The sequence below is a fragment of the Ips typographus genome, linkage group LG1 (assembly GCF_016097725.1).
Source record: "Ips typographus isolate SLU linkage group LG1, UJ_Ityp_2.0, whole genome shotgun sequence".
NCBI lineage: Eukaryota > Metazoa > Arthropoda > Insecta > Coleoptera > Curculionidae > Ips > Ips typographus.
The window spans coordinates 27,908,368-27,935,400 of record NC_138422.1 but is presented as its reverse complement, the minus strand read 5'-3'; the positions used below and the strand labels follow the sequence as shown (position 1 = coordinate 27,935,400).

At 30.4% G+C, this 27,033-nt stretch overlaps 2 protein-coding genes and 1 long non-coding RNA gene across 14 annotated transcripts in view; 2 read left to right on the top strand and 1 right to left on the bottom strand.

Annotated features, from left to right (window-relative positions):
* Positions 1-192, top strand: part of mus301 (mutagen-sensitive 301) — a 178,741-nt gene extending 178,549 nt beyond the window's left edge. For all 5 annotated transcript variants that reach the window (XM_081995656.1, XM_081995657.1, XM_081995659.1 and 2 more), the window contains one exon: positions 3-192. In XM_081995656.1, coding sequence (XP_081851782.1) covers positions 3-80 — 78 coding nt within the window. In that variant the 3' untranslated portion in view covers positions 81-192. The remainder of the gene's footprint in view (positions 1-2) is intronic.
* LOC145740267 (uncharacterized) lies at positions 184-20,767 on the bottom strand. Of its 3 annotated transcripts, none has more exons than XR_014181379.1 (3): positions 20,643-20,767; positions 722-772; positions 184-638 (listed from the first exon to the last, which is right to left on the bottom strand). It is a non-coding gene; the product is annotated as an uncharacterized LOC145740267 (long non-coding RNA). The 3 variants fall into 3 exon arrangements; XR_014181378.1 differs by having other exon boundaries at positions 20,536-20,739; XR_014181377.1 differs by lacking the exon at positions 20,643-20,767 and adding an exon at positions 1,051-1,605.
* On the top strand, positions 5,203-26,601 carry LOC145740250 (G protein-activated inward rectifier potassium channel 3-like). 6 transcript variants are annotated; one of them, XM_081995672.1, is made up of 12 exons: positions 5,203-5,526; positions 14,352-14,680; positions 15,217-15,379; positions 21,126-21,240; positions 21,296-21,445; positions 21,504-21,666; positions 21,993-22,128; positions 22,179-22,299; positions 22,379-22,520; positions 25,158-25,385; positions 25,515-25,547; positions 25,719-26,601. In XM_081995672.1, exons 2-12 carry the CDS (start codon positions 14,548-14,550, stop codon positions 26,189-26,191), a joined length of 1,857 nt encoding a protein of 618 aa, XP_081851798.1. In that variant the 5' UTR covers positions 5,203-5,526; positions 14,352-14,547; the 3' UTR covers positions 26,192-26,601. The 6 variants fall into 6 exon arrangements, with proteins under 6 accessions (XP_081851798.1, XP_081851799.1, XP_081851800.1 ...); XM_081995673.1 differs by having other exon boundaries at positions 5,204-5,526; positions 22,179-22,293; XM_081995674.1 differs by lacking the exon at positions 25,515-25,547 and having other exon boundaries at positions 5,208-5,526.
* Positions 26,602-27,033: the final 432 nt, after the last annotated feature.

Here is a 27,033-nt window from a genome sequence, read left to right as displayed (position 1 = left end):
AGATGCTACTGTTGGAAAAAGTGGAGAATCTTAGAGAGGAAGCTGAAGATGTTTTAGAAGGAATAGCTCCTGACAATTGATAATTTTTCAGAGGGATACTGGACTTGTTTTCTAGAATAATTTATTATTGTTGATGCTTTAAGAGAAATTAGGTTTCATTATTTATTTTGTAATATAAAAGACTTGTATGTATAGGTTGTTGGTTTATCATTACCTCATTCTTATAGTGAATAATAACACAATAACTATCAGTTTACTTACTTAATTCTAAAAACTAGGAAATAACAATTTATTATGATATGCACAAGAAATTGTTTCAAAAAATGTGTATGTATAGTTAAAATGCGTCTATAACACGTTTCAACTTAAAAACTTATTACCAGAAACCAATAATTCTTGCGAGAGTAAGAAAAAATGTACAATATGATACTAAAAATCACTAAGTTATAACTTTTCAATCAATTTGCTGAATTGTCCCAGACTGGTAATTCTTCCTGCTTCCTTACTAGTTAAATTAAAACACAAAGTACCAATGTGAGTACCAAGAACCACTTTCTTTGACAGACTATTGAATTGAATGTGACCATCTTTATATCTGTCCTGGATGTTGTATTCTGCACATAACAAATGTGGCCAATCTAAAACGAAATAGAAAATTGTCACTTATTATTTTCATGTTGGTTTTGATAATACACTGTGATAAAACTAATATCTGTTTTACCTCCATAATTTGCATCTTGGGTGCCGGCTATCGTGAAATGTAAATACAAACCTAAAAAAAAAACAGTTTATAGTGACTATACAAATTATTTAACAAGCTACAAATAGTGCTGATTTAGGAAAACACTGCATTGATGATTGACATTCATTAGTGGCATAATTACAATTATATTTTACTTAATGTAACTGAAAGAAAAAGATAGGGCATGAGGTCTGGACAACTGTGTGGCTTTTCTAAGAAAGCAGAGTATTTTAATACGATTCAGCAATTTTAAATATCATATGACTAAACTGTTTTGACACAACTGAACAATAAACTTAAAAACTTACCGATAAAATATAACACTAGAAAAAAAATAACAAAATTAAAACGCTTCATAATGAAATGAAGTCTCTAAGTTTGTGGTTTGTTGGACTGGTTGATGCAAACTTGACTACACATTGATTAGTTACGCAAGTAATTTATATCAAAAAAAGGCTATTTGCATATTACGCACTAAAATTGCATCACACTTGGTAGCAGTGACAAAGTTTCGGCATTTTTGGAACTATTTCAGTATCACACTGATTTATAAAAATCCATCGATCTCTATATTTGCTCTATTCAACCAGGGTTTTACCAAAAGTTTCTCTTTTAGCATGTTGGACTATCACACCAACAGCCAGAATCTTTGCACCGGTTAAGGTTCCAAAGTTATTAACAAGTAACCTTTTAATAATCAAATTAATATAATTTTGGACACTTCTATAGTATGCAATTTTGAGAAACGGCCCCCTGTAAAAATATAGGTCAATACATGTTTATCCTCATCCTGCAATATTTATAAGCATCTGACAGATATTGATTGGTTAATTGGGGAATAATGAACGATGACAACAAAAGAGTGCAACATACAGACAACTAGAATTATCGCGGCATAGTCCTCAAATGATGCTTTTTATATTTAGACTTGCACGTGGTATAGTTGAAACGTACACGTGATTAGCACTACTAAGGTGAGCCAGGATGTGAGTTTTCTTGGAAATTTAATCAAACGAAGATCGATTAATGTCCAATTAGTAATATTGATGTTATTGTTATTTCATATAGATAACTTTTTAATGGAAGAATTCTCTATAATTTTGTGGTAGATAAAAAATGTACATTTATCTTTTAGATATTATATCAGTAACACTTTGGCACCAAAAAAAAAACTTAAAAATCATGGGATACACCATGATGATAGTTAAGAAACAATTTTTTTCATCCGATAACGTTACATCTGTCTCTCTTGTTAATCCTGTCTAAATATTTTTTTCTTTTTCTTCTATATTCCTTATTAATTTTTTTTTCGTATGAGTTTAAGTCTGATTTTGTCGGTTTTTGCTTATACTCACACAATTATAAACATTTTCTTTCATTGCCTCACGCATGTTGTTCATTTTAGGCTTATATTGTCTTTGATAACCAGTTTTTTTCGGTTTCTTTATTGCTTGATAGTTATCAGAACTTTCTGCTATTGCTTCTTAGAACAAGTTTTTTTTTGAGTTTTGAGCTGACTTTCTGTTTACTTACTACATATTTGTTTTATCAATTGCTTTATAATTTCTCCTCTTTCCTGTTTTACTTGCTTTAGTATTAACTCAGTTTAGAAGGAAAGGAAATAGATGAAGTTGCTAAAGTTTTCGAGCTTTTTAATATGTTATCTGTCCAGTTTTTTCTAAAATTTTGAGTAAATTCTAAATTTTTCACATATAAACAACCGTCTAGTTAGTTAAGAAGCATTTTTGTGTTTTTTGATACCTGTCACCGTTTTTCCGTTATTATACAGGGTGGTCCAGTTTTAAATGTCAATAATTCACCATTCGATAGCCCATCAAAAAATATAAGTTAACATGCATTATGTAAGGACAATGCAGTTCTTCAAATTTCACTTTAAAAAATCGTTTTTTTTGTCATAACTGTCAGACCGTTGGATCAAATTTGGAACAAGCACTCATGAAATTAATACTCATTATTAATGACGTTTGCCAAAATTCTCCAGAAGCGTAGATACAGGAAGATGGTTTTCATGTTTTTGTCTTATTTTCTAGGTGTTTGGATATTTTTCAAAAATTACAGTTTCTTTTAATTTTATTGTTTACGATGAAAAAGAAATTATTTCTTATAAAATTCTAATTTAAAACTTTGTTTCTGAGATAATTCAGTTATTACGTTCAAAGATCCAAAACTAACCCAACCCAACTTAAAAATTGTCTTGGAAACGAAAAATTGACTTAAGAAGCTTAAAAAATTTTATTGTAGCCAGTTTTCATAGTTTCCAAATAAACTGAAATACTTTAGTTATGAAAATTGACTTAGAAAAGATAAAAATTTATTTCAGAAGTTTAAAAATTGTTTGTAACCAGTTTTAATACAAATCGAGAGACTTTAGTATTAAAAATTGATTTTTCTAGAATTTTTGAGTACAAATTCGTATATTTAAACCTTAAAAATTGACCAACACCAAAAAGTGACTCTAAACTAATAAAAAGTGACATCAGAAGCTTAAAATTTGCATTTGAACTGTTTTTATAATTTGAAGACAAATTTCAATATTTTAGTCTTGAAAATAGTCTTAGATACAGGACATTGACATTAGATTCATGAAAATTTTCTTGAAAACTAACTTTTCGTACTTTTTACTTTGCTTTACATTTTCTTAGAATTCTGGATTATTTTTAGTGCTTCAAAACTGCTTTCAGCTTGGAAAAACGAAGTTATTGACATAGCAAACTTAAAAAAACAATTTTTACATTTTTACATAGACTTAAAATATCATTCTAAGCTTTTTTACTATTATTGACTTCTAGACACCTCAGTGCTAAAAATTCAAGTATTTTAGTTTTTAGTGCTTTAAGATGATTCAATACTATCTTTTGACTTATCAGGCCTAAAAGCCAGTTTGGACACTGTCCATAGTCTTGAAAATGTCATTTCAAGCTTCTTCACTATTAAGTTGACTTCTACACTCATAGGTGCAATAAATTGTAGCATCTCTAAGAAATTCAGACTGTTTTAGTGCTTTTTAAGACTGAAAAATCGAGTTTAAGACTATATTTCCAAAAGTCAAGTTTCTTCAGTAATAAAAGTAAAAAAATTTGGTACCAAATTTTACGATATTAGTCTTGAGAAATAAAATAGTCCGAAAATTTAATTTACTTCTAGTCTTGTTTCAGAAAATTGAGTTGTACACTAATTAAAGTCCTGAAAATAGACTTTTGGACTCTCTTTAGTGCTAGTAAAGTTAGTTTTAACCTTAGAAATCAACTTTTAGATTATTTTTAATAGCAAAAAATGAGTTTCATGTAAAATACAATCTTTGTCTTGATTTCCGGACTGTTTTTAGTTTTTACCAGGAAGGCAGTCTGAGAAAACGAATTATAAGACTATTCCTAGTTAGTTAATAGCAAGTTTTTTGACTATTCAGTACAAATTTGGACTCTCGCAAGTCTTGAATGTTCAGTTTTACACTATAAAACGATTTTTTAAATTGAAATTTGGTGGGCTGTATCTTAGGAAACGTTTTTCAGAAAAATTACATAATGCAAGTCAACTTATTTTTTGATTGGCTATCGAATGGTGAATTATTGACACTTAAAACTGGACCACCCTGTATATACAAAATTTGGATGTTTTATACTTTTTGATAATTAACAATAACGTTAATTTAAGCAAATGTGACAATCAAACTTGCAATTACTGCAAAGAATTAAATTTTGTTTTTTTTTTAGTTGATATTACTCTGCACAACTAGGTGAATGGAGGATTACACTTATTTCGTTTTGATATTGTATTATTAAATAGTTTTACTCTATTTTTCACTTTGGCTCTATATAAAGCCGGTCGTATACGCCAAGTCTGTTGGTGATGGTACATGCCAAGAGTTATCTTACAGTAAATTTAAAAAGTAATCTCCAGAAGACTGTAACGTGTATTTCCGGCTTAAAAAAGCCAAAAGAGTGCAAAGCTGCTGCACCCTAATTGTTAGAATAATAATGTATTTTAAATATGGAAAATTAAATTTTTTTATGGGAATTCAACAAAAGGGATATATTTATACAGCTGAAAAGAGAGAGAACTATTGCAAATGAATGCTCTAGACAAAGATGGAGAAAAATTTGTAGTATGTGACACATTTGTCAGTCTGCCCAAATTGATGATGTGACGTAATTTGATGCTTGGTCACAAGATTCCAATCAGACTTTAGTAGTAGTAATTTTCAAAAAATTAACCGCATTGAGTTGTTATGTCAATTTTGGAAACATTTCTTTCAATAATAAAATCAAAAATCATGTGTTTATAGCATTTTATCTGACCACAGCACCCAGTTTATGAATGAATCTTTCTTAACCATTCAATATTATTTTCAAATCCATTTAACATAAATAAACTTTTTACTGAGTTTAAATCAATATCCGTTCTGTGGCCTTTAACATTATCCGGTCCAACATCACGCTACAAATCTGTGTGTTGGATCCAAAAGCGAAATACATGTTACGACCTCCCCCTATAAGCAGTACTACCGTGTAATCTATCAAACTTTTAAAAAACATGTCGGTCGACGATTCTGAAATTAGTACTCGCGTACCACTGAACAGAGAACGAACGGTTGTAGCTGATTCGTGTAGAACACGTTCTATTTCATCTTACAATCGAACCGCTATTCAAAATGTGTTTTCTGATTCAAGTGTTAAAAAGTGGTTGTAATCAGTACAAAGAGACTTGAGGGTGCATTTTACACAACTTTTTCTAAGTGCGTTTGGATTAATTTTTAGTTAGAAACGGTAAGTTTTGCAAATGTTTAACAACCTTATCATGTGTTTTCCATATTTGCATAGGGGAGTACCCAGCGTAGCTTGTTGTACGATTTTACTTTCGTTACACGGTCATAATAAAAGTTATTTTAATCAAAAAGTGATACAGAGTGTTGATTTTGCACTGGGAATTACCTTGAACAAATGACACTGCTTTATTTTCGTTCTTCAAACGAAAATGCTTCACATTGCGGTGTCATCGACTTTCACGTGTTAAATTTAGTTTTTCAATTTGGTAGCAAATGTTATTAGTTTAATGATGTTGTTTGTGGATTCATTGAGTTCCGATTACCGGCACTCGTGACATTTACCTTTGAATCTCTGGTTCAGAACAATAAGAAGTGTTTTTAATTAAAAACCTTCCTTGACTACCTTGAATCTGTACGTTTCCTCATTGTAGTTTATCTTAAACTGCAATATAACAACAATTGTAGAAAGTTGAATACTTTTCACTAAATAAAATTCTCAAAATTTCAATTTTTGCAACAGACGATTTATGTAACAGTACTTTCTTGCAAAGCCTATATTTAGACATTGAAAATGTTTTGGCTGGTATACAATTATTTCTCTATAACAGGGGCCTTAACGAAAATATTTTTAGAAATTTCACACGTAGTACCTTGGCATAGATAGTGTGTGTGATAGTTCTAAATCAGTTGCCAACTGATACTCTGATACATTTTTCACAATGTCTAGGTATGAAAAAAATTGATTTGCAAACAAATTGAAACAAATTAAAATTAATGTGACTAGTTTTTCGCAGAAAAAGACTTAATTATTGTGAAAAATGAGTTGTGTGTAATGTTTCTTGGTTGTCAGTGTTACAAATCGATGACAATGAGTGTCAACTTAGTTGACAAAGTCTTAATGATTTAAACAGTTTGCAAATTAATTTGCAACCTCATCCTTATTTGATATAATCTTAAAAAATATAAAAATAGTTTTGGAGTAAATGAGTGTATGGTAAAAAAGTGATGTAAAAAACATGTAAATCATTAATTACCATCTGGCCCGTGCAATGAACGTCCAATTTGGCTCTCCTAATAACTTTTTTCTTTGGGTTTCAATAGATCAACAGTATAGCGTTTTCTAAGAAACATAAACAAAACGACCTTCGTAGATTTTAAAATCGTCGTAAAAAGTTGAAGAAACATTTGCTTATACAAATACTATTAATGCAAATATTTGAACATCATTCGTGGTGAAAAACGAGCGTACAGAAGTCACAACAACTCTGTATACACATTAATAATAATGATTTAAACACGTTATTGCCAATTTTTTTTTCTCGAAATGCTTTTATGTCATCAATAGCAAAATGATTTTAGTTAGTCAAGTTTATTGGTTTTTAGTGCAAGTTTTTCATCAAATGTCCTTCAATATCCTTTTATATCTTAATGTCAATGAAAAATTGACAATCTTATAGAACAACGCTAAAATAGTAAAACCAAACCACCAGTAACCTGCAAATATCTACATAAGAACAAGTCTGATAACAGCTTTTTAGTTTATGGTAAAATAAGTCTACATGTGCAGTATTTGAGTAAATCTGGTAGACTAGTTCTAGAGAGTCACAAGAATGCATTGACAGAAAGTTAAAGAACTAATAATTGTCGTTCATTTATAAAAGATCTTATTTAAAGATTACAAAACTGAAACAGAAAAAACTAAACAAACAAATATAGTACAGAGTTTCCTCTAGAGTGTTTAACACATGTTTTTTTGGAGCAACCTCTGTATAATCAATATAACCAATGCTGCAACATTTGCTTCACAATTTTTGTTAGAAACAAAACAAACATAAAGGTGGAGAGATTTCAGAAAGTTAGAGTTTCAAATTGAGATGCAGGGCGCCATAAAAAATCATCAACTTAATAACGTTTATTAACATTTTTGCTACATCAGCTACCCAATTACATGAAAAAACTACTAGCCAGATATAAGCTTAATTTAATAATTGTAAAATTGCCTTTAACTGAGTGTAATAGCCACCCCACTTAAACAATATTCAAAATGGAGATCGTGGTTAATTATGCAGTTCCTGATTATCACAGTCATGGATTCCATGGCAATTGCCTACAACTTGTTACACTCGAAATACATTGTGTATTTATTTATGAAGTGGTAACCAAACAATCTGAAAGTTCAGGAATTATATAGAATTAGAATGTTCTGAAGATGAAACTAAAATCTCAGATAGTGTTCAGTTTTAACGACTCCTGGCTTTAAACTCTTAACAATGAATGATAGACAATCACTGAAGATTAATTAATTTCTGTGACGTTCTGCTATGGTAAATCGTTTCTTAAAATAACCGAAATCATATCATCCCACTGACGCAATATTCGATCTGGTATACTCATTGAGTTAATTGGAAATTGGCGGGAGATTATGATATTTTTGTATGTATACAGCGAGTTATTACATTAATATGTATTTTTTGTATACTTTTCCTGTCGCCATATGTTATCTTCACTAGGAAAAAACCAAAGGCGGCGTCGGTTTGGTTTACGAAAGAAAATATTACAAAATGTGACTAAAATGACAACAACAAATTTAAAACATTGTCTATTTCAGTAAGAGGAAGATAAGGAGGATTGATGAGATTGAATTGAATCAAAGTGAATTTTGATATTTGGTTAAATGGGAAAGTTAACGTATATAAATAGCAGAGCATTTATGGAAGAAGCAGTATTTAGACAAGAAGATAAAAGTGTCAAAAGAACAAAAATACAGCTATCAACTCAAGGGTATGTAGGTATGTAGGTGATTTTATAAAATTGGAGAAAAAACTTCAAATGAGGAAAGTTCAAAAATTCATTCTTCGGAAGTTTGTTAGATTTACGTTTTTGTTCCAAAGGGCTTTCCAAGGAAAATATTTAGATTAAGTTGACTCAAAAAGCAAAAGTTTTGTACAAATTTATTATATTCGATAGTCTATTCCGCCAAACTTGAGGGTATTATCCGTGGAGGTAGTTTATTCTTTAGAAACAAAAAAAAATCGTATTTACCTTATATTTTCTGTTAAATGTGTCATTAGTTCCACCGATCCTGTATAATTTGTAACTCAGTTATCGCTCAGATTAGAAGACATATTTAACGTGTAGTCTGTTTTGTCGATGGTTTAGAGCGTTTTTCAGAATCATAGTTACTAATTTCAGTTGATGTAACCCTGTTTCTTCAATATAAAATTGTGACAAAACAACAAGTAAAAAACAGTAGTTTAGAATTGTTTTGTGTGTTAAAAGAAAACTTCCTAAAATTTATGAAAATCATGAGAAACCACGATATTTTATATAACTAATCAGTAGAATTGTCAAAGTTCAACTTTGTTTCTTCATAAGCTCCAGTTTGTATTAATCGTAGACTATTGTTTCTATGTAAATAACACTACTCGTTCCATTGTACTTTTCGATAATACTAATCTTACTGTTATTCTGTATAGCAGTCATGTTGAAACTATCATCACTATTCTACGTAATTCCTCATATTTAACGTTATACAAAATCAATTTTTAAAAGCTTATGTATTTTTCCTCAATCTCAAATTATAATTTTTTTAAGTACCTAGGATTTCCCAGAAGATGTAGGGATTATAGGGTAGTTAAAGAATGTACAAAACAGATTAATGTATCAGACAAGGCATTAATACTGTTTCCTAACTCTGATGGATCATTCGAAAAACTGGTACACGTTTAGTAAATATTGATTAACTAACACTGTCCAGATTTCTGGATTAATTGGTTTTGTAAAACTTTTTGATATAAATATTAGGATACACTTTATTGCATAATAATTGTTTGGCAATTATAGTTAAAATAGAGTTTTCAGAGAATTTTTATCGAAGGTCATTGCCAGTATACCTACATTAAAAATGCGCAACCAGATCCACTAGACGATGACTAATACAACCGGTCAATTTTCTTTGAACACTTCGGTATTTTACATGCAGATTTGTTCAGTGTAAAAGTGGTGACGAATTTCCGATTTGCCTTTAATAAATGTCCGAAGGTTCTTTTTACGACACAACGCCTATTATAGCAAAGTTTAATTGTTTATGTAGGTGTTAAAGTAAAAAGTGACTTTCTATTGTTTAAGCTGTTTTTCTCATAAACGAAAACGTGAAAGTCCATTTTATTGGTAATTTACTGATTCGGTATCGATCGATCTAAATATTTAGTTTATAAAGTAGGTAGTTTGCTGTGAGAACACTCTGTATTATTATTGGCTAACTTCCCATCTGATGATTGATACATTGCCCGTGTTTTGTAAGTTCATTGAAGCCTACAAAAAAATAACAAACGTATTTTTTGTTATGTTAATTTGTTATCCAGGTAGAACTTTAAATATTACTTTAGTGAGTAATAAGTCTATTGGTAGGAAATAAAAGGTTTTTGCCTGGTCTTAGGCTTGGTTCTACCAAATAAGTAGTACCTTAGCTATTATTAGTAGGTTTTAATATTAAAAAAATACCACTTATATTCTTTCTAGAAACCTTTTTCTGCCTTGTTAAAACAGCTAAAATATAATACGTTTTTAAGGTCATGCATTTTTAGTTGAATATTGCCATGACGATAAAGTTCAAATTAGCTACCGACAAATCAGGATTTTAATGGGTTTGGCCGTAATAATGCACATTGTTAATATGCAAATTGAAGCCGTATGTACTGGGTGACCCAATAAGACTGTTCCTCGACTATATCTCATAATCTCATTTTCTCAATATTTCAGGTTAGAAACGAGAATTTGAAAAACGGTTTTCACTGGCCTATTTGGATGTTATTTGGCTACTTTTTCATAAAGAAAAAGTCATATCATTCCATTTGTTTTTTTTTTATTTTTTTTTGGAATTTGAGTCATGGTGTCAAAAGTAGCCCCCTGGCGCAGAAAGATTCAACTAAATTAACTATATTTTGCTTGATTCTTATTGCCCAAGAAATGCTCTTTTGAACTATACCGAATTTGTTAAAATTGGTCAAACCGTTAAGAAGTTAAAGCAGGTTATTGCAAAAACAATTAAACACCTCACGCCATCTTTATTTTTGAAATAACAGAAATTTGTTTTTTACGAAAATGATAGATAAATTGGTTCGCTTTAAAAATGAGGAAAAAAAACTCTAGTTTATTGTGCAAAATTTATAGAATATGAAACTTAAAAATTTAAGATGTTAGTTACGGCCTCTGGTGATCATTTTTAGAACTTGAAAATATTTTCTAATAATTCATCATAACCGATTTACCTAAAAAATTTTTTACGTTTTACCCCAAATCATACGACGAACAGTTCCCGAGATATGGTCGAGGAACAGTCTTATTGGGTCACCCGGTACAGTGGACGTCAAAAACATGTTTTCGATCTCTACATTCACATTTTAATGGCGTAAAATATGAAATCCAGTGAAAAAAGTTCGAAATCTCTTGAAAAAATCATTATTGCAATGTAATTTTCCATTTAATGATGATAAGAATAAGCTAAAATAAACCTTATTTATAAGCAAAATATAAATTACTTTTCTTAATCTTAATATCCATGATGATTTTAAAATATAAAAATTTTTTCCTAATTTTTTACTACTTGACGTAATTGTATGTATAAATTAGTAACTTTAGAAAGTAAGTTAATTGGTTAAATTAGTCCAAAATCAATGAAGATCTGATTACACTTATTCTACAATAAAATCAGTTTCTTTATTAATATTGTCAAAAACACGATAAGGTCAAAATTAGGAAAAAAACTAACGAAACACGAAAAACACTAGATTTTGGGAATCGTACAATATAATCGTTCTTTTTCTAACTAGTAACGTAAATAGCTAATGTTTGTGTTTTATTTCGAAACAATAAAAAAACTGTGTAGTTATTAAAGTGCTAATTTGCTTCTAACAAACCGCTCTAGCAATAGAATTTTCCATAATAATGCTTATTTGTAATAAGCAAAAATAGAACTCATTTACTATATTACCATTTTCATGGATTCAAAGGTAAAGCTATAATAATGTAGGTAAAATTTGGTTTGAATTTCTTATAGTTAATAAGCAGAATTCATACAGGAAGCAGTCTAATAGAGGGTGTTCTAGGTAGATCTGATGCAAAAAATGTATAAAAAGAGCGTTTGAAGAGCTAAAACACTTTCAGAAAAAATTATAAGACCTTCTTCGGATTGATGAATGGTTTACTTTGATGTTCACTTGCTAAATTATGTAAAAACTACTTTATATAAAAAAATAGGATGTTCTCGTTTTGAATATGGCTGAAAACCATTTGAAATGTACATACTTGGAAGAACCTGAAGCACTTAGAACAAATTTTCAAAATTGCATGTCCTAGAAAACCAAGAATTTTTTTCCAGAAAGAAGCATATTGTAGAAAATTTTTCTCAAGAAGAAAAAGTTTTTAGATTGGACTTGATACGGATGCCTTAAAAACAATGTGTTTGAAAACTGCAATAACAAATCTCCCATCTTCTGAAGATGATTTACCTGAAACATGTACAAGTTTCCAACTAATACATAGGAAATCAACGACAATTGACAGTTGATCATAAGATATCAATCAGATGAAATCGTCAAGATCATTTTTGTCAAAAGTATGAATAATAACTTTGAAACACCCATGCTTACATAAAACATTCTGAACCACAGTTATAACAAAGTGTCGTACGTGTTTTAGATTGGAATGTAATTTAATTTATGAACTAAAATTCCTGTGGCAACGCAAACCATATAAATACTTCAACAGGAACATAATTCTGTCACATCTATGTAATTTTTACAAAATTGCAAAAGACTGATTGATTTTTAATCGATTTATAGATTGTACGTTTCCTGACGACCTCAAACGGTGCTAATAACAGTTAGTTCACGTGTCGACAAGGGAAAACAAATAATGTTTTCAGTGTATTTTGATGCATGAGATTCCTGACATACAAATATTTGCAGGACAGTGAATATTTATTTGATAATAATCTTTTTGTAGTTGGCAACACCGGCATTGTGTTGGTGATTAACCCAATTTGAAGCAGTATCAAAAGAGTTGTAAACTGTTAAGTAACGGTGGTATTTTAGCAATTTTAACGGTTTATTGTTCAATTTTATTCACTTTCAACAACCCAAACGAGTTCTCTTAAAAATTACTAAATTATTTTTTTTTAAATATATTGTATATTAGGTAAAAGTATTTTCAGTGTAACGGTTCATGTAATCTTCACTAAATTGAAATGTTGATAATGTAATTAAATTGTATTGCTATTAAAAAGTAAATGCCTTTTTCTACTGTCTTGAATCTGTAGATCAAAATTGAGTAAACTTTGATTTTTATTATCAATATAGAAGTATAAGAAAATGACTAAGGAAAATTGTATATATTGATGTATTTTTAGAAAACCACAAATAAACCGAATATTAAAAAAATGCATATCGTGTTTCACGTAATATTTTCAAATGCTTGCCACTAGAAATTTAATCGTTTGGCAACGTGTTTTGCCGACACTTTACATTTGAAACACTGTGCGAATAGTGATTTATGGCTGTATATGAGAAAATTAAATTTAAAAATAATTGCAAGTATAGGTAAAACATAAAAAAAATCTTTCTGTATATGTCCTATTTTTGATGGCCGTTCTGACATGTTTGTCTAAGTCTGGACTATGGTCCACCTAAATTAAAATGACAAACCTTAGATAACAGCACACTGCGAATTTTTTTATAATTTATCGATAAGATTATTTTATAGCATTAATTACTAATTATCGACTTAGAAAGAACATCGTTTAATTCATTTCAATACGACAATAAATTAAAATCGACTTAAATAAGGTTAATCATTATTGTTCGTAGTAGAGAGGCTATAATTTATAAAGACAATACTAATTAAGGTTAGTTGTAAAATTGAAAGCATACTTTTCGGTCTCTTTTAAAAACAAAAGGTGTTGGTCTGCCACAGGTGAGGGTTTTTCAGTGTTTTGCGATCCTTGTGAAGTTGTTATAATTAATCATTAAACTACTCAATCAGTGTAGTTGTAAAACTTAACGAGTTAGTAAAATAAAAAAATATCAATTAAAATTATTCCAAACATTTTTTTAACTAAACGAAATGAATTAAAAAAATAAGAATCTCTAGAGACAGTTAGGGTCAAAAGTAATTTTTAAATACCAACCTGCATTTTTTTTCTTACAATACAATATTTAAATTTTATTGGTTATTAAAAAAATATATATTTAATTAACAAGTTCGGTTCTGGACTTGATCTGTTGTAAATCATTGTTCAGGTGCTGTAGAGATAGCATTAAGCTATGATAAGTTTAAAAATAAGTTTTTGACCTTGTGCAAGAATCATTTCAGTATCAATATAAAAACTCACATTTGAGAATATTAAAAAGTAAAAGTAAACATTATATTTTATGACAAACTTCAAGTGTCTTGTTTTGTTTACCTGCCTGATATGCATATCCAGTCATCGTGTGTAAAAAACCTACTTTACGCTCTTGTTAGGAAACGTGCTATTTCCGCATTCTACACCCTTTCAGTCAGCGTTTAGCACTTTAAAAATACATAAAATTAACTGATAATATACGTAAATTTAAAATTAAAATATCATGTAAAATCTTGTATAGTTATTTCTGGAAACCCAACTTTTCCGCTTTTTAATATACAGTTTACATATTCGCGTATTAATAAAAGTATCGCGATTAGATGCGTAAACATATTACGACTTTAAATCGGACATAAAAATAAATAATCCGATTTTATTGCCCAACATTAATAATTTCGCTTCTAAAAAGAATTTTTTCGTTTCAGAGAAATCGGCCCGCCAAAAATAACCGAGACCAAGTTCCTATCTACAAAACACAACTACTAATATAAATTTTGGATAAGAAGCGAATCTGTGATAATTTCAAGTTAACGCTTATAGCGACACCTGTGATTTTTTTAATAATTATACTATTGTATTAGTATAGAAAAAGTTTTATTATACTTCAAAGTCACTGTCAATATGATTAATAACAATACTAGTGTGGAGGACCCTAATCGGGACACTTTAGGGCAGAAACTGTTAGAGTCGGTGAAGATTGAGAATGAAACTACGAAACATGGAAGAAATGGGTTTCAACGACAACGGTTATTAGGTAAGTTAACATTTAAAATGTATGACAAATTTACGACCGCTTAGACTAAACCGGTTATAAGATTTTTATATTTCATTTTATAATCCAACCATTTTAAAGGGTAAATCAAAATTTTATTGATTTAATCTTATATTATTGTTTTATTTAATTTGATTTGGACTTTAATTCCGCTGATACGGAAGATTTAAATCAAACTTTTATTAATAACATTAATAGGGTTATAAAGTAATGTATTTTATTTTGTGTTTTGATACAGTACTCTGACACTTTCGTAATGTTGACAAACAAGTTGTTTCTAAAATTTTGAGAAAATAAAAAAAGCTTTGTTGTTGTCAGAAAAAAATATTATATTGCTCCGTCTCTCAATTTCTCAATTTTTCCAACATTGAATTGAATCACATTCTTTCTATTTTGGTGTACCAAAACAAAATAATTAACTTCGAATCACAATAATTAAACTTGATTGCGTTTTCGCTTATTACTTCACTTTTAATTGATTTAAATCACAATGATAACCATTAACTGATTTTGTTCAGGGAATCGTTCAGCTCCAACTTTGGTATTACCAGCCAATCAGATATCAGCCCCCTCTAAACTGGACAGGCGACGATCGGATAATAGTTTGTTGGGATCACTCAATCGTATTCGATTGTCAATTGGAAATGGTTCCAAAGACTTACCTAATCACGTTTGGAACAGGTAAGAGTTTAATTAAACGCGTCAAAAATATGCATCTCTAATGAAGTTAAAATGACAAAAACTTGTTTTCTAATAAGTGCGGAAAGTGATACTTTTTTCACGGAGTTTGAACAAACTATCAAGTGCCGAAAAGACTCTTTCCGCATGTGGTATAAACAACATTTTCTCTACATTTACCGGAAGTCTGATTACATAAAAATTCAGAAAAATGTTGGGATCGTACTTATTTTATTATTTTTAAACGTGTATTTTTTGAGAAACAAATGTAATATGGTGTAATGTATATAATACAAGGTGTTCCAAAATAGTGGGGCTGTTTTCGAGATATCGACAGTTGTGTGACGACCGAAGTTTTTACATTTTGGAGTGTCATAGCTCTTAACTAGACTGAGATAGAACAATATCTTTATTTTTTGGGATAAATCAGTCAGCAACATTTCTAAATTTGACTAGTCAAAAAGTGTAAGTTTTTATAATACAACTCTGTCATAGTAACATGCAAGTCGTTTTGCTGTGTCAATATCATTAATGTCGATATCTCAAAAACAGTTGTAAACCGACATATGAGGGAGATTTTTTAAATGTCAACTGGTGGTAATTGAAAAAATAAGGTACATTTCTGAGCATTTTTTGAAAGATGAATTTTAAATTAGACATGCATTTTGTACTTTTTAGTGGTCTTTGTCATGAATGAAAAAAATTTCTTAAAACATAATTTCAATGGACATGTTACTTCTAAAAACTAATAGGAACAAAACGTTTGTTTATGCACTAAATACTAGGTCTTAATCTAATTTATTCCTCACTTTATGTACACGGGCAACAAATGCAGTATTTTACGGGATTTTAACGCCTAAAAACCGATTTGCATTGTCTGTTTTCACCTAAATTTGTTTTAAAATTTCAGAGTACTTAATCAGCTATAAAGAAATTCTGGAAAGAAAACAGTGACGGCCTCAAGTTAATAATAATAAACTTGAAAATATGATGTATTTCGTAGCTCATTAGTTTTCGTTTTTTTGGCACAAATAATAGCAATTAATTAACTAGTATTTTTAAATTATCGCGTATGAGGGTCCACTTTGCGCATAAATGCTTGAAAAACAGCTATATATTTGTACAGAAGACCGATAATATTGCATTTACATAATGTGATCATCAATATTGTACTTAAGTGCAAATAACCTTAATACGACAATGTCACCCAAATCGATTAACTGGTTTTCAGTGATTTTTTCCAGCTCGTGAAAATTACTATTGTGTCAGGTGCACGCGGAATATCAAAACAAGGTTGTCCAGTACTTTTTTTTAAATTTTTCCTTGGTAAGTGTAACATGGCCACGAAACATCTATCTTTAAATTTAGTGCAGATTTTTATAATGAGAATTGTTTGCTTAAATTTTGCGGAAGTATTTTACCTTATCAAGGTAGGAAATTTGATTAAACCATTAATTGAAACATTTTAGGTTTATATTAGTCATCACTGACATATTTATGATTGAAGTTTGTGGCGCATTAGACAAATATACGTAGTTGAACTGAGACAGTTTAATGATCTAAAAAAAAGTGCATGACACCACTATCTGATCATGTGAAACAGAATAACAAACCTTGATCAAGATTAGTACCTATTATAAATTCACTATCTGAAGATATTTTCGCACAAATATAATTTCAGAATATAAATTTGAAAGAAGAATACGCAGGATCTGCCTTGAATGACTCAGAATTATGTTAAAAAAGTTTTAATTTACCTCTTCTAAATTAAAATAGTCAATAGAGTTTAAAAATGGTAAATTAATAAACGAAACAATTTTTGTGCTTGTTTGAGTAAAACAAAACAGAAATGTTAACCTGACTTAACTTAAAAATATAAAATTTGATTTAAAATATCCATATATGTGTCAAAAACATCACAATATTTACATATGTAATTTTTCACATAAGATTCTGACAATTAAGAAAAAAATTTTTTTTGTTTCTTGTTTCTGTTCTTGTTATTTAGAAAATTCTTAACTTTAATTAACGAATTGTTTTCTAATTTTTACAACTTTTCTTCCTTTTTTCACCAAAAGAAACGTTAAAACCATCAATTTACATACATTTACGAGAAATGATGTGTCACTGTGGATGACGTAAAACCAATCTTTACCAGTCGTAGCAAATCATGATTAAAATCACATTTCCGGGATTCATAATATACGCAGTAGTTTGAATGTAATTTTAATGAGTCACAATTTTTTTATACCAAATTATCGAAAATTGTTCTGAATTTCAGTTGATTGCAACCTTGTGTTAAAACTGCAAGAGTACCGTATAAAGTTATTGACCATAATCGATTGCACCACTTATTTGTATGTTTATAACCCGGCTAAATGAAAAATAAATTAAATCCAGACATAAACACGTCTTATCTTTAAAATAGAGCACGGAACATGGCCAATTTTTTTTTTTGGAATGTCGTTTAGTCGCGCCACTACAATATTTAGTCGCATATTATAATGTGATTGGTTCAGTACTGCTATAACGGTTCTCTATTAAGTTTGTGCTAAATTCTACTGATTTTTGTACTCCAAAAAAGTGATATAAAGCGTTACTTTTTATTAACGCGGTCGTTGTTATTTGGAACACGTGAAAGTATTTTTAACTTTATAATTTCTTATAGTAATTATCTACGACCGTTTGTTGTTTACTGAACTGTGCTGTTTAATCTCAAATGAAATTTGACACTATATGTTGCAACTAAGCTGGAAGATTTAATAATCAGCTTTTTTCAATCTATCATTGCCTAACTAGTGCATGGAATATGTTACGGAGGACCAGCTGTAAATTGGTATTAAAAATACAAGAAGGATTAGGATTTACCTGAACCATATAGTAAAGTAAAAAAGTGAATAATGTTGAGTGTCGACTTGATGAATGCAGGACTAAGACGATGTCTTTCGCAAGTGTCCATTTTGGCCAGCAGAGCAACGTATTCTGGAGAAGAAGCTTGGTCACATACTTGGTCCAGGTAATTTAGCATTTTTTGGCACAGCTTAACCAATTTGGAAAATGTTCTGTGATCGCATCCATAAGTTATTTGTAGAATGATCGTAATGTTTATTTTATTATTACATGCTTATCGGCTCCAATAAGTGCAAATTTATATAAGCTAGATCGTTTTAAAATCTTATAATACGTTTAGTAGATGTTTGAATTAGATTTTTTGAAATGTAATGTGTGTAATCTAGGAATAGACTTGTGAAAGTCCAAATTTGTACTGAATAGTCTAAAAACTTGCTTTTTACTATTAGAAATTGTCTTATGATTCGCTTTCTCAGACTGCCATCCTGGTTGAGTGTCTGAAACTAGCATTCAAGAACTAAAAAAAAGTCCGGAAATCAAGACAAAGATTGTATTGTGCATGAAACTCATTTTTTACTACTAATGGTATAAAAGTTGACTTTTAATGCTAGAACGGACCTTACTAGGACTAAAGAGAGTCCAAAAGTATATTTTCAAGACTTTGATTGGTGTACAACTCAATTTTCTGGACTGGACAACAAGTCTAGAAGTAAATTAAATTTTCGGACATTTTATTTCTAAAAATTAGTTCTCAAGACTATTATTGTAGCATTTGGTACCAACATTTTTTACTTTTGTTACTGAAAAAACTTGACTTTTGGAAATAGTCTTAAACTCGATTTTTCAGTCTTAAAAAGCACTAAAAACAGACTGTATTTCTTAGAGATGCTACAATTTATTGCACCTATGAGTGTAGAAGTCAATTTAATAGTGAAGAAGCTTGAAATAACATTTTCAAGATTATGGTCAGTGGACACACTGGCTTTTAGGCCTGATAAGTCAAAAACTTTGTAAAGATAGTCTTGAAACTCGATTTGAGGCACTGAAAACAGCTTTAAAACACTAAAAACAATCTAGTTTATTAAGAAATACCCGAATTTTTAGCACTGAGGTGTCTAGAAGTCGATTTAATAGTGACAAAGCTTGGAATGCTATTTTAAGTCTATGAAGAATGTAAAAATTGTTTTTTAAGTTTGCTATGTCATTAACTTGGTGAAGATAGTCTTGAAACTCGATTTTCCAAGCTGAAAGCAGTTTTGAAGCACTAAAAATAGTCCAGAATTCGAAGAAAATGAAAAGCAAAGTAAAAAGCACGAAAAGTTAGTTTTCAAGATAAATTTCATGAATCTAATGTCAATGTCCTGCATCTAAGACTATTTTCAAGACTAAAATATTAGAAATTTGTCTTCAAATTATGAAAACTTACTTCAAATGCAAATTTTAAGCTTCTGACGTCACTTTTCATTAGTTCAGTCACATTTTGGGGTTCAAGTCAATTTTTAAGGTTTAAATGTATGAATTTGTAGTAACAAATTCTTGAAAAAGTAGTTTTTATGTCTACAAGTCAATTTTTAGTATTAAAGGGTCTCGATTTGCATGAAAACTGGTTACAAACCCAATTTTTAAGGTTCTGAAATTTTAATCTTTTCTAATTCAATTTTCAAAACTAAAGTCTTTTAGTTTGTCTGGAAACTATGAAAACTGGCTACAATAATATTTTTTAAACTTCTTAAGTGAATTTTCCGTTTCCAAGACAATTTTTAAGTTGGGTTGGGTTAGTTTTGGGTCTTTGACTGTAATAAAGTGCTTGTTCCAAATTTGATCAATATTGCTCCAACGGTCTGACAGTTATGACAAAAAAAACAATTTTTTTAACAGAAATTTGAAGGACTGTATTTTCCTTAGGAAGCACTTTGCAGGAAAATGACATAATGAATGTCAACTTATTTTTTAATTGGCTATGGATTGGTGAATTATTGACATTTAAAACTGGACCACACTGTAGAACCAATTCAAAAATCTTTGAAAAGGCTGGAAGGATGCTTATTGATCTGTAATTTCCTATTTCGTCTACCTTTCTTATAAACCGGTTTAATTGAGCAATTTTCAACTGATCTGATCAACATTTAAAGAGTTAAATCATTTTAAACCAAATGATAAAAATAAGCCTCAGCATAGGCAGTTAGGTTAGTTACAAAATTAGGTTAAAAGAATTAAAAAGGAAAGTAAAAATGATTAGCTTTCAGCTTGCTGCTTTTTGTTGACCAATCACAAACTGTTTTACGCAAATACTGCACATGTACACTTACCATACTCGTAAAACCACTATTTCTCTTTTTGATAAACCAAATGTATCGTCTTGAAGCTTTCTTCACTACGACACATTCTCCATATACGCCAAAACAATTAAACTTACATCAACATGCAGCTCATTAACAAATAAACAATAAACTGTTATTTTACTGTACAAAGTCACACGGACGCTGTTCTGTAACACCAGTTCCGTGTTCGATGTTCGTCATACTGCATTACTGATTTTTCACCACAATTGCGGTGATTTTATATCAAATTTCAATGAAATATTGCGTGGTTCAACAAAATCAACCAACACAGTGCAATTGCGCTTATTGTGATCAGCGAAAACTCACTAAACTTGCAGACGAAAGGAAGTACGCTGAGTTTCAGTAAGTTTTTGTCTGTGATATTAAATAATTCAAAACGTAGTAAACAAAGAATCTAGTCATCAGAATATGTTTTCAAATGGTAAATAACAATAATTATTATTGTTGTTGTTACGGTTAATTATATCAAATAATAAGAAACTTGAAAGGATTTGATGAAAGTCTATACCGATTTTTTTGCACTTAATTAATTAATTAAGTGATTGTTTTATTTTCAGATACAGACAAAGCCGATTCAACGCTAGACGGATTAGGAAAAGGGTTGTTTTTAAACATGGTGATTGTAACGTGGTGCAGGGAAATGTGGCAAAACGAAGACGAAAGTACTTACAGGTACTTTGCAACTGGACGCATTTGTTATTTACTTGATTTGCGTATCTGTTCACAGGATATATTTACAACATTAGTGGACGCGCAATGGAGATGGACCTTACTAGTTTTCGCTATGAACTTCCTTTTATCTTGGCTTTTATTCGCTGTGATCTGGTGGTTAATCGTATTTACCCATGGAGATTTAAACTTGGATGAATCAAGTCTGGTAGGAACCGTACAGCTCAAAGTGATTGAATTATTAATGTAATTTTTTTCCAACTCAGAATGGCACTGAACCTATTCAACCCTGTTTAGTTGGTGTCCATAGTTTTACTACTGCATTTCTCTTCAGTGTGGAAACTCAACATACTATAGGTTTTGGTACTCGCGCCACTACGGAAGAATGTCCGGAAGCTATCTTTATTTTATGTCTACAAGCGATAGCAGGTAAAATTGAAGTTTTAAATTGAATTAACAGTAAACATTCTTATCGTTCGAACATCCGGGTATATTATAAAAGGTTTATTTTCAACATAAATGTAATAGGGGATTTTCATGTCTGGGACGTCATTAGACTGTCAAAGAAATCATCTTGCATGTTCTATTATAAACATCCAACATTTGAAACAGTCATCCGGGTTTATTTACACTACCCAAACATATTTACAGTTGAATTTCCTAAAATTATTATAATAGAAAGTTTCAGACAAGAATAGGTGATTAATTTTCTGAATAACATCCACTGGACCTTGATGATGAATCTTTCTTTACAGGTGTGATGATTCAAGCATTCATGGTAGGCGTGGTTTTCGCCAAACTTTCCCGTCCAAAAAAGCGAACGCAAACCTTACTGTTCTCAAGAAACGCTGTGATTAGTCATAGAGATGGAGTGCCTTGTTTAATGTTTAGGTAAACGAGCATTACAACATTTGACCAAAATGTGACTAGTGATTTTTTAGGGTTGGTGATATGAGGAAGAGTCACATTATCGAAGCTCACGTCAGAGCTCAGCTTATCAAGCATAAAGTTACCAAAGAAGGAGAGCATTTGCCGTTCTTTCAGACTGAATTGAAGGTAAAGGTACTGGCCAATTTTGTTATACAAAATTATAGTGTCAAGTCTGAAAGTCTCAAAGTTAAAGTTGTATTTTTGGTGGTAGGTTGGTGGAGATGGGGAGGAAGACAAAATATTTTTCATCTGGCCCACCACTGTAGTGCATCGGATCGACAGTAAATCACCTTTGTACAATATGTCCGCCACTGATTTGCTTAGGGAACGGTTCGAAATTGTTGTGATACTTGGTAAGATTACTTTATACACTTTTCTGGTTTCTAAAAAATTTGTGGAACATAAACTTTTTCTTCAATAATTTGAAAATAACGCAAAATAGTTTTGAAAGTAACAACAGCGACATTCTTAGGCAACAAACTGTATTTAACAAAGTTTAATAGTGTCTCCCTTATTATAAGGTGGTTTTGTAAAGTTCTGGAGTTTTTTTAAAGTAAACTGGATGTTTAGGGGTGTTCACAGAATTAATCTGTAAAAGAAATACAAAGTTTTAAAGAAGTAGATTAGCTGTCTTGGTTATTGTCAACCTTATTTTGAGATGCTAATTTAAGTCTTTTTTTGCGCCTTGTTTTTTATACAGGGTGGTCCAGTTTTAAATGTCAATAATTCACCAATCCATAGCCAATTAAAAAATAATTTGACATGCATTATGTCATTTTCCTGAAAAATGCTTTCTAAGTAAAATACATTCCTTCAAATTTCTGTTTAAAAAATCGTTTTTTTTGTCATAACTGTCAAACCGTAGGAGCAATTTTGATCAAATTTGGAACAAGCACTTATGAAATTAGTACTCATTATGAATGACGTTTGCCAAAATTTTCCAGTACCGTAGATACAGGAAGATGGTTTTAATGTTTTGCCTGTTACGTCTCTCATTTTTCAAAAATTACAGTTTTTTTTTTAATTTCACTGTTCACGATGAAAAAGAAATTACCTCTTATAAAATTCTGATTTAAAACTTCGTTTACGAGATAATTCAGTTATTACGTTCAAAGCCCGAAAACGGAAAATTCACTTAAGTAACTTAAAAAATTGGTTTGTAGCCAGTTTTCATAGTTTCCAGACAAACTGAAAGACTTTAGTTTTGAAAATTGACTTAGAAAAAATAAAAATTGATTTCAGAAGCTTAAAAATTGTGTTTGTTTTCATGCAAATCGAGAGACTTTAATATTGAAAATTGATTTTTAGACAAACTAGTTGCTCTAGAATTTTTGACTACAAATTCATACATTTAAACCTTAAAAATTGACTTAAACAACAAAAATTGACTATGAACTAATGAAAAAGTAACATCAGAATCTTAAAATTTGCATTTGAAGTAAATTTTCATAATTTTGAGACAAATTTCAATATTTTCTGTCTTGAAAATAGTCTTAGATAGAGGACATGGATATTAGATTCATGAAAATTATCTTGAAAACAAACTTTTCGTGCTCTTTACTTTGCTTTTAATTTTCTTAGAATTCTGGACTATTTTTGGTGCTTCAAAACTGCTTTCAGCTTGGAAAATCGAGTTTCAAGACTATCTTCACCAAGTTATTGACATAGCAAACTTAAAAAAACAATTTTTTACATTATTCATAGACTTAAAATGGTATTCCAAGCTTTGTCACAGTTAAATCGACTTCTAGACACCTCAGTGCTAAAAATTCGAGTATTTCTTAAAAATCTAGACTGTTTTTAGTGCTTTAAGGCTGTTTTCAGTGCCTCAAATCGAGTTTCAAGACTATCTTTAAAAAGTTTTTGATTCATCAGGCCTAAAAGCCAGTTTGTACACTGTCATAGTCTTAAAAATGTTATTTCAAGCTTCTTCACTATTAAATTGACTTCTAAACTCATAGGTGCAATAAATTGTAGCATCTTTAAGAAATTCAGACTGTTTTTAGTGCTTTTTAAGACTGAAAAATCGAGTTTAAGACTATTTCCAAAAGTCAAGTTTCTTCAAGTCAAAAAGTAAAGTAATAAAAGTAAAAAATTTTGGTACCAAATGCTACGATATTAGTCTTAAGAACTAATTTTTAGAAATGAAATAGTCCGAAAATTTTATTTCCTTCTAGACTTGTTCCGGTCCAGAAAATTGAGTTGTACACCAATTAAAGTCCTGAAAATAAACTTTTGGACTCTCTTTAGTCTTAGTAAAGTCATTATCTTTAAAAGTAAAAAATGGGTTTCATGCATAATACAATCTTTGTCTTGATTTCCGGACTGTTTTTAGTTCTTGAAATCCAGTTTCAGACACTCGACCAGGATGGCAGTCTGAGAAAACGAACTATAAGACTATTCCTAGTAGTAAATAGCAAGTTTTTAGACTATTCAGTAGAAATTAAAAAAAAAGGACTGTATGTTCCTTAGGAAACGTCTTTTAGAGAAATGACATAATGCAAGTCAACTTATTTTTTGATTGCCTATCGAATGATAAATTATTGACACTTAAAACTGGAAAAGCGTAGGTATTTAAATTCTTTTGTGTTTGCGAAAAGTAATGAAACTGTTGTTCTGACTCTCTGTAGAAAAGCTGTAATTTGTGAGGCTTTCAACCAGTCGGTCATGGTCATTTGACTGGTCTCCACATTTTCAAAATAACACCTTTATAGGATAAACTATCCCTTCGTATAAACCATTTCGAACAAAGAGTTAATTCATAAAGACTCAAATCAGGAAGAAATGCGTTTAAGGCAAAAAGTTCCCTGATGAACACGACCGAGAAACATGTAGCATTGACCCTCTAAACATCATTCAATCCAGAACTGTTAGTCAAAATTTGTTTTGAAACGATTTAGGCAGATTTTCTTTCCAAAACTGATTAGTGCTAGAAAACCTACTATTAATAAGCAAAGTATATCTCATAACACAGAATTAATTTTTTATAGAGGGTGTTATTGAATCAACCGGAATGACAACTCAAGCCAGGTCCAGTTACTTACCTTCAGAAATTCTATGGGGTCACAGATTTGAGTCCTTAATCTCCTTCAAAAAGGATTCCGGAGAATACGAAGTCGATTATGCCGTTTTCAACAACACAATTCCTGTGGACACACCATTATGCAGTGCCAGACAATTGGATGAGCACCGAGCTATGTTATGTGCTGATGGATCTGGTAAGGAATTCATTTATTTTTCCCTAAAATAAAAAATATTGCACACGTTTTGTATTGGGCGTCTATCAATACAACCGAAAAATCTATGTAGGGTGCACAATGGGTGATTGATTGAAATTTCTTTTACAGAAAGTTCTAGTAAATTGCTCACAGTCAAACCTGGTAAGATTAAAATGCGGTTGCGTACTTGCTTCCAGGTTGCGCTAATTTTTTTCTTTTTGCTCATTCTATATAAAGCTTTTGTTTCTTGTTAATCAATGTTACTACAAAAAACGCTTTCTTGATGTGTATTGATTAAATTATAAACTAGCTATAATAGAATGTAATTTGCAGATCATGTCAGATCGAGTCTTTTCCCATCGCTACGAACCCAATCCAGTGACAGCCTATCTAGTCTCGATTCTATGTTTATCGATGACGGTCACATCGAAATGAAAATACCACATCGAGTGGAAAGCCACCACGATATAAAGTGCTTAAACAAAAACGAGTTTTCTCGAATTGACAGTCATCCCAACATGAAGTTTGGGGGTAAAAACGGCCTTAGAAAGGAATGCATCATCAATATGGACGGAGTCAACAAGACGGACAGCGGACATTTCAGTCGAATTGACAGTCATCTCGACATGAAAACCATGCCGAACATTCATGAGGACGAAGGAGAGAGCTGTCATAGCAGTTGTTTGGAAATGAAGGTTCCAGTTCCCAGCATAAACGTCACAGTAGTACCAGAACCCGATGAAAATGTAGCTCTGTTGAGTGGCGGAATTGATAGTTTACAACAACATCGCATTGAAGTAGTTTGATTACTAGAAGAATTATTAACATAAGTATTTGAGAGTCTGCCTTTTATTAATTAGTAAGAATCTATTAATACCCACCGTACTTCCAAAGAATTAAAGTGTGTTGCAGTATTTTAAATTAACTGACAATAATTACTATTTATTTATAATAAGAGACTTTTCTACATAAAGCGTAAATTTGTTAAAGTATCAAAATAAGCTTTTCTGGTGTTTCCCAAGTATTACTACATAATTGGTTGGTATTGTTTTACTTACTATATTTAAGTTTTTTAATAGTAACTTTCCAACAATGTGTTAAAAAAATGATTTAGCTCAACACTAAGTTAGTTTTAAGTTGAAAACTTTTTATTACTCGAAAACTGATTGTTCCAGTAATTATAGTAATTTTTCAGTGATTATAGTGTAACTTAGAATGTTGTTTTATTGTTCCATTCTCTTGAAAATAAACCTGGTTTAATACATTTGAAAGGAATGACTTGTACAAAAATGAGAAATTTGCTGTGCATTGGAACCCTTATAGAGCAAAATAAAAATTTGCCAAAATTGCACTTTTGACCAAAAATGTAATTTTTTCAATTTTTGAAAGGTTGTAACTTTTGTATTTGAAATCTAATCAAGTTGGCTAAATCGCCATTAGAAACAGGATAAAAAATAATATAAATTGAGAAAACGCGCCTCTCTAGCTCTTTATGTTACCGAGATATTGTATCTCAAAAAGTAGTTAAAAAAAGACTAAATACAGTTTTCTTGCTGTTAGATACCCGTACATTTTTATTTAATTTGGATTGATTTTCATTATGTATTTTTCTTTGTATTCTAATTTTTCCGCCTTCTCTACTTGTAAC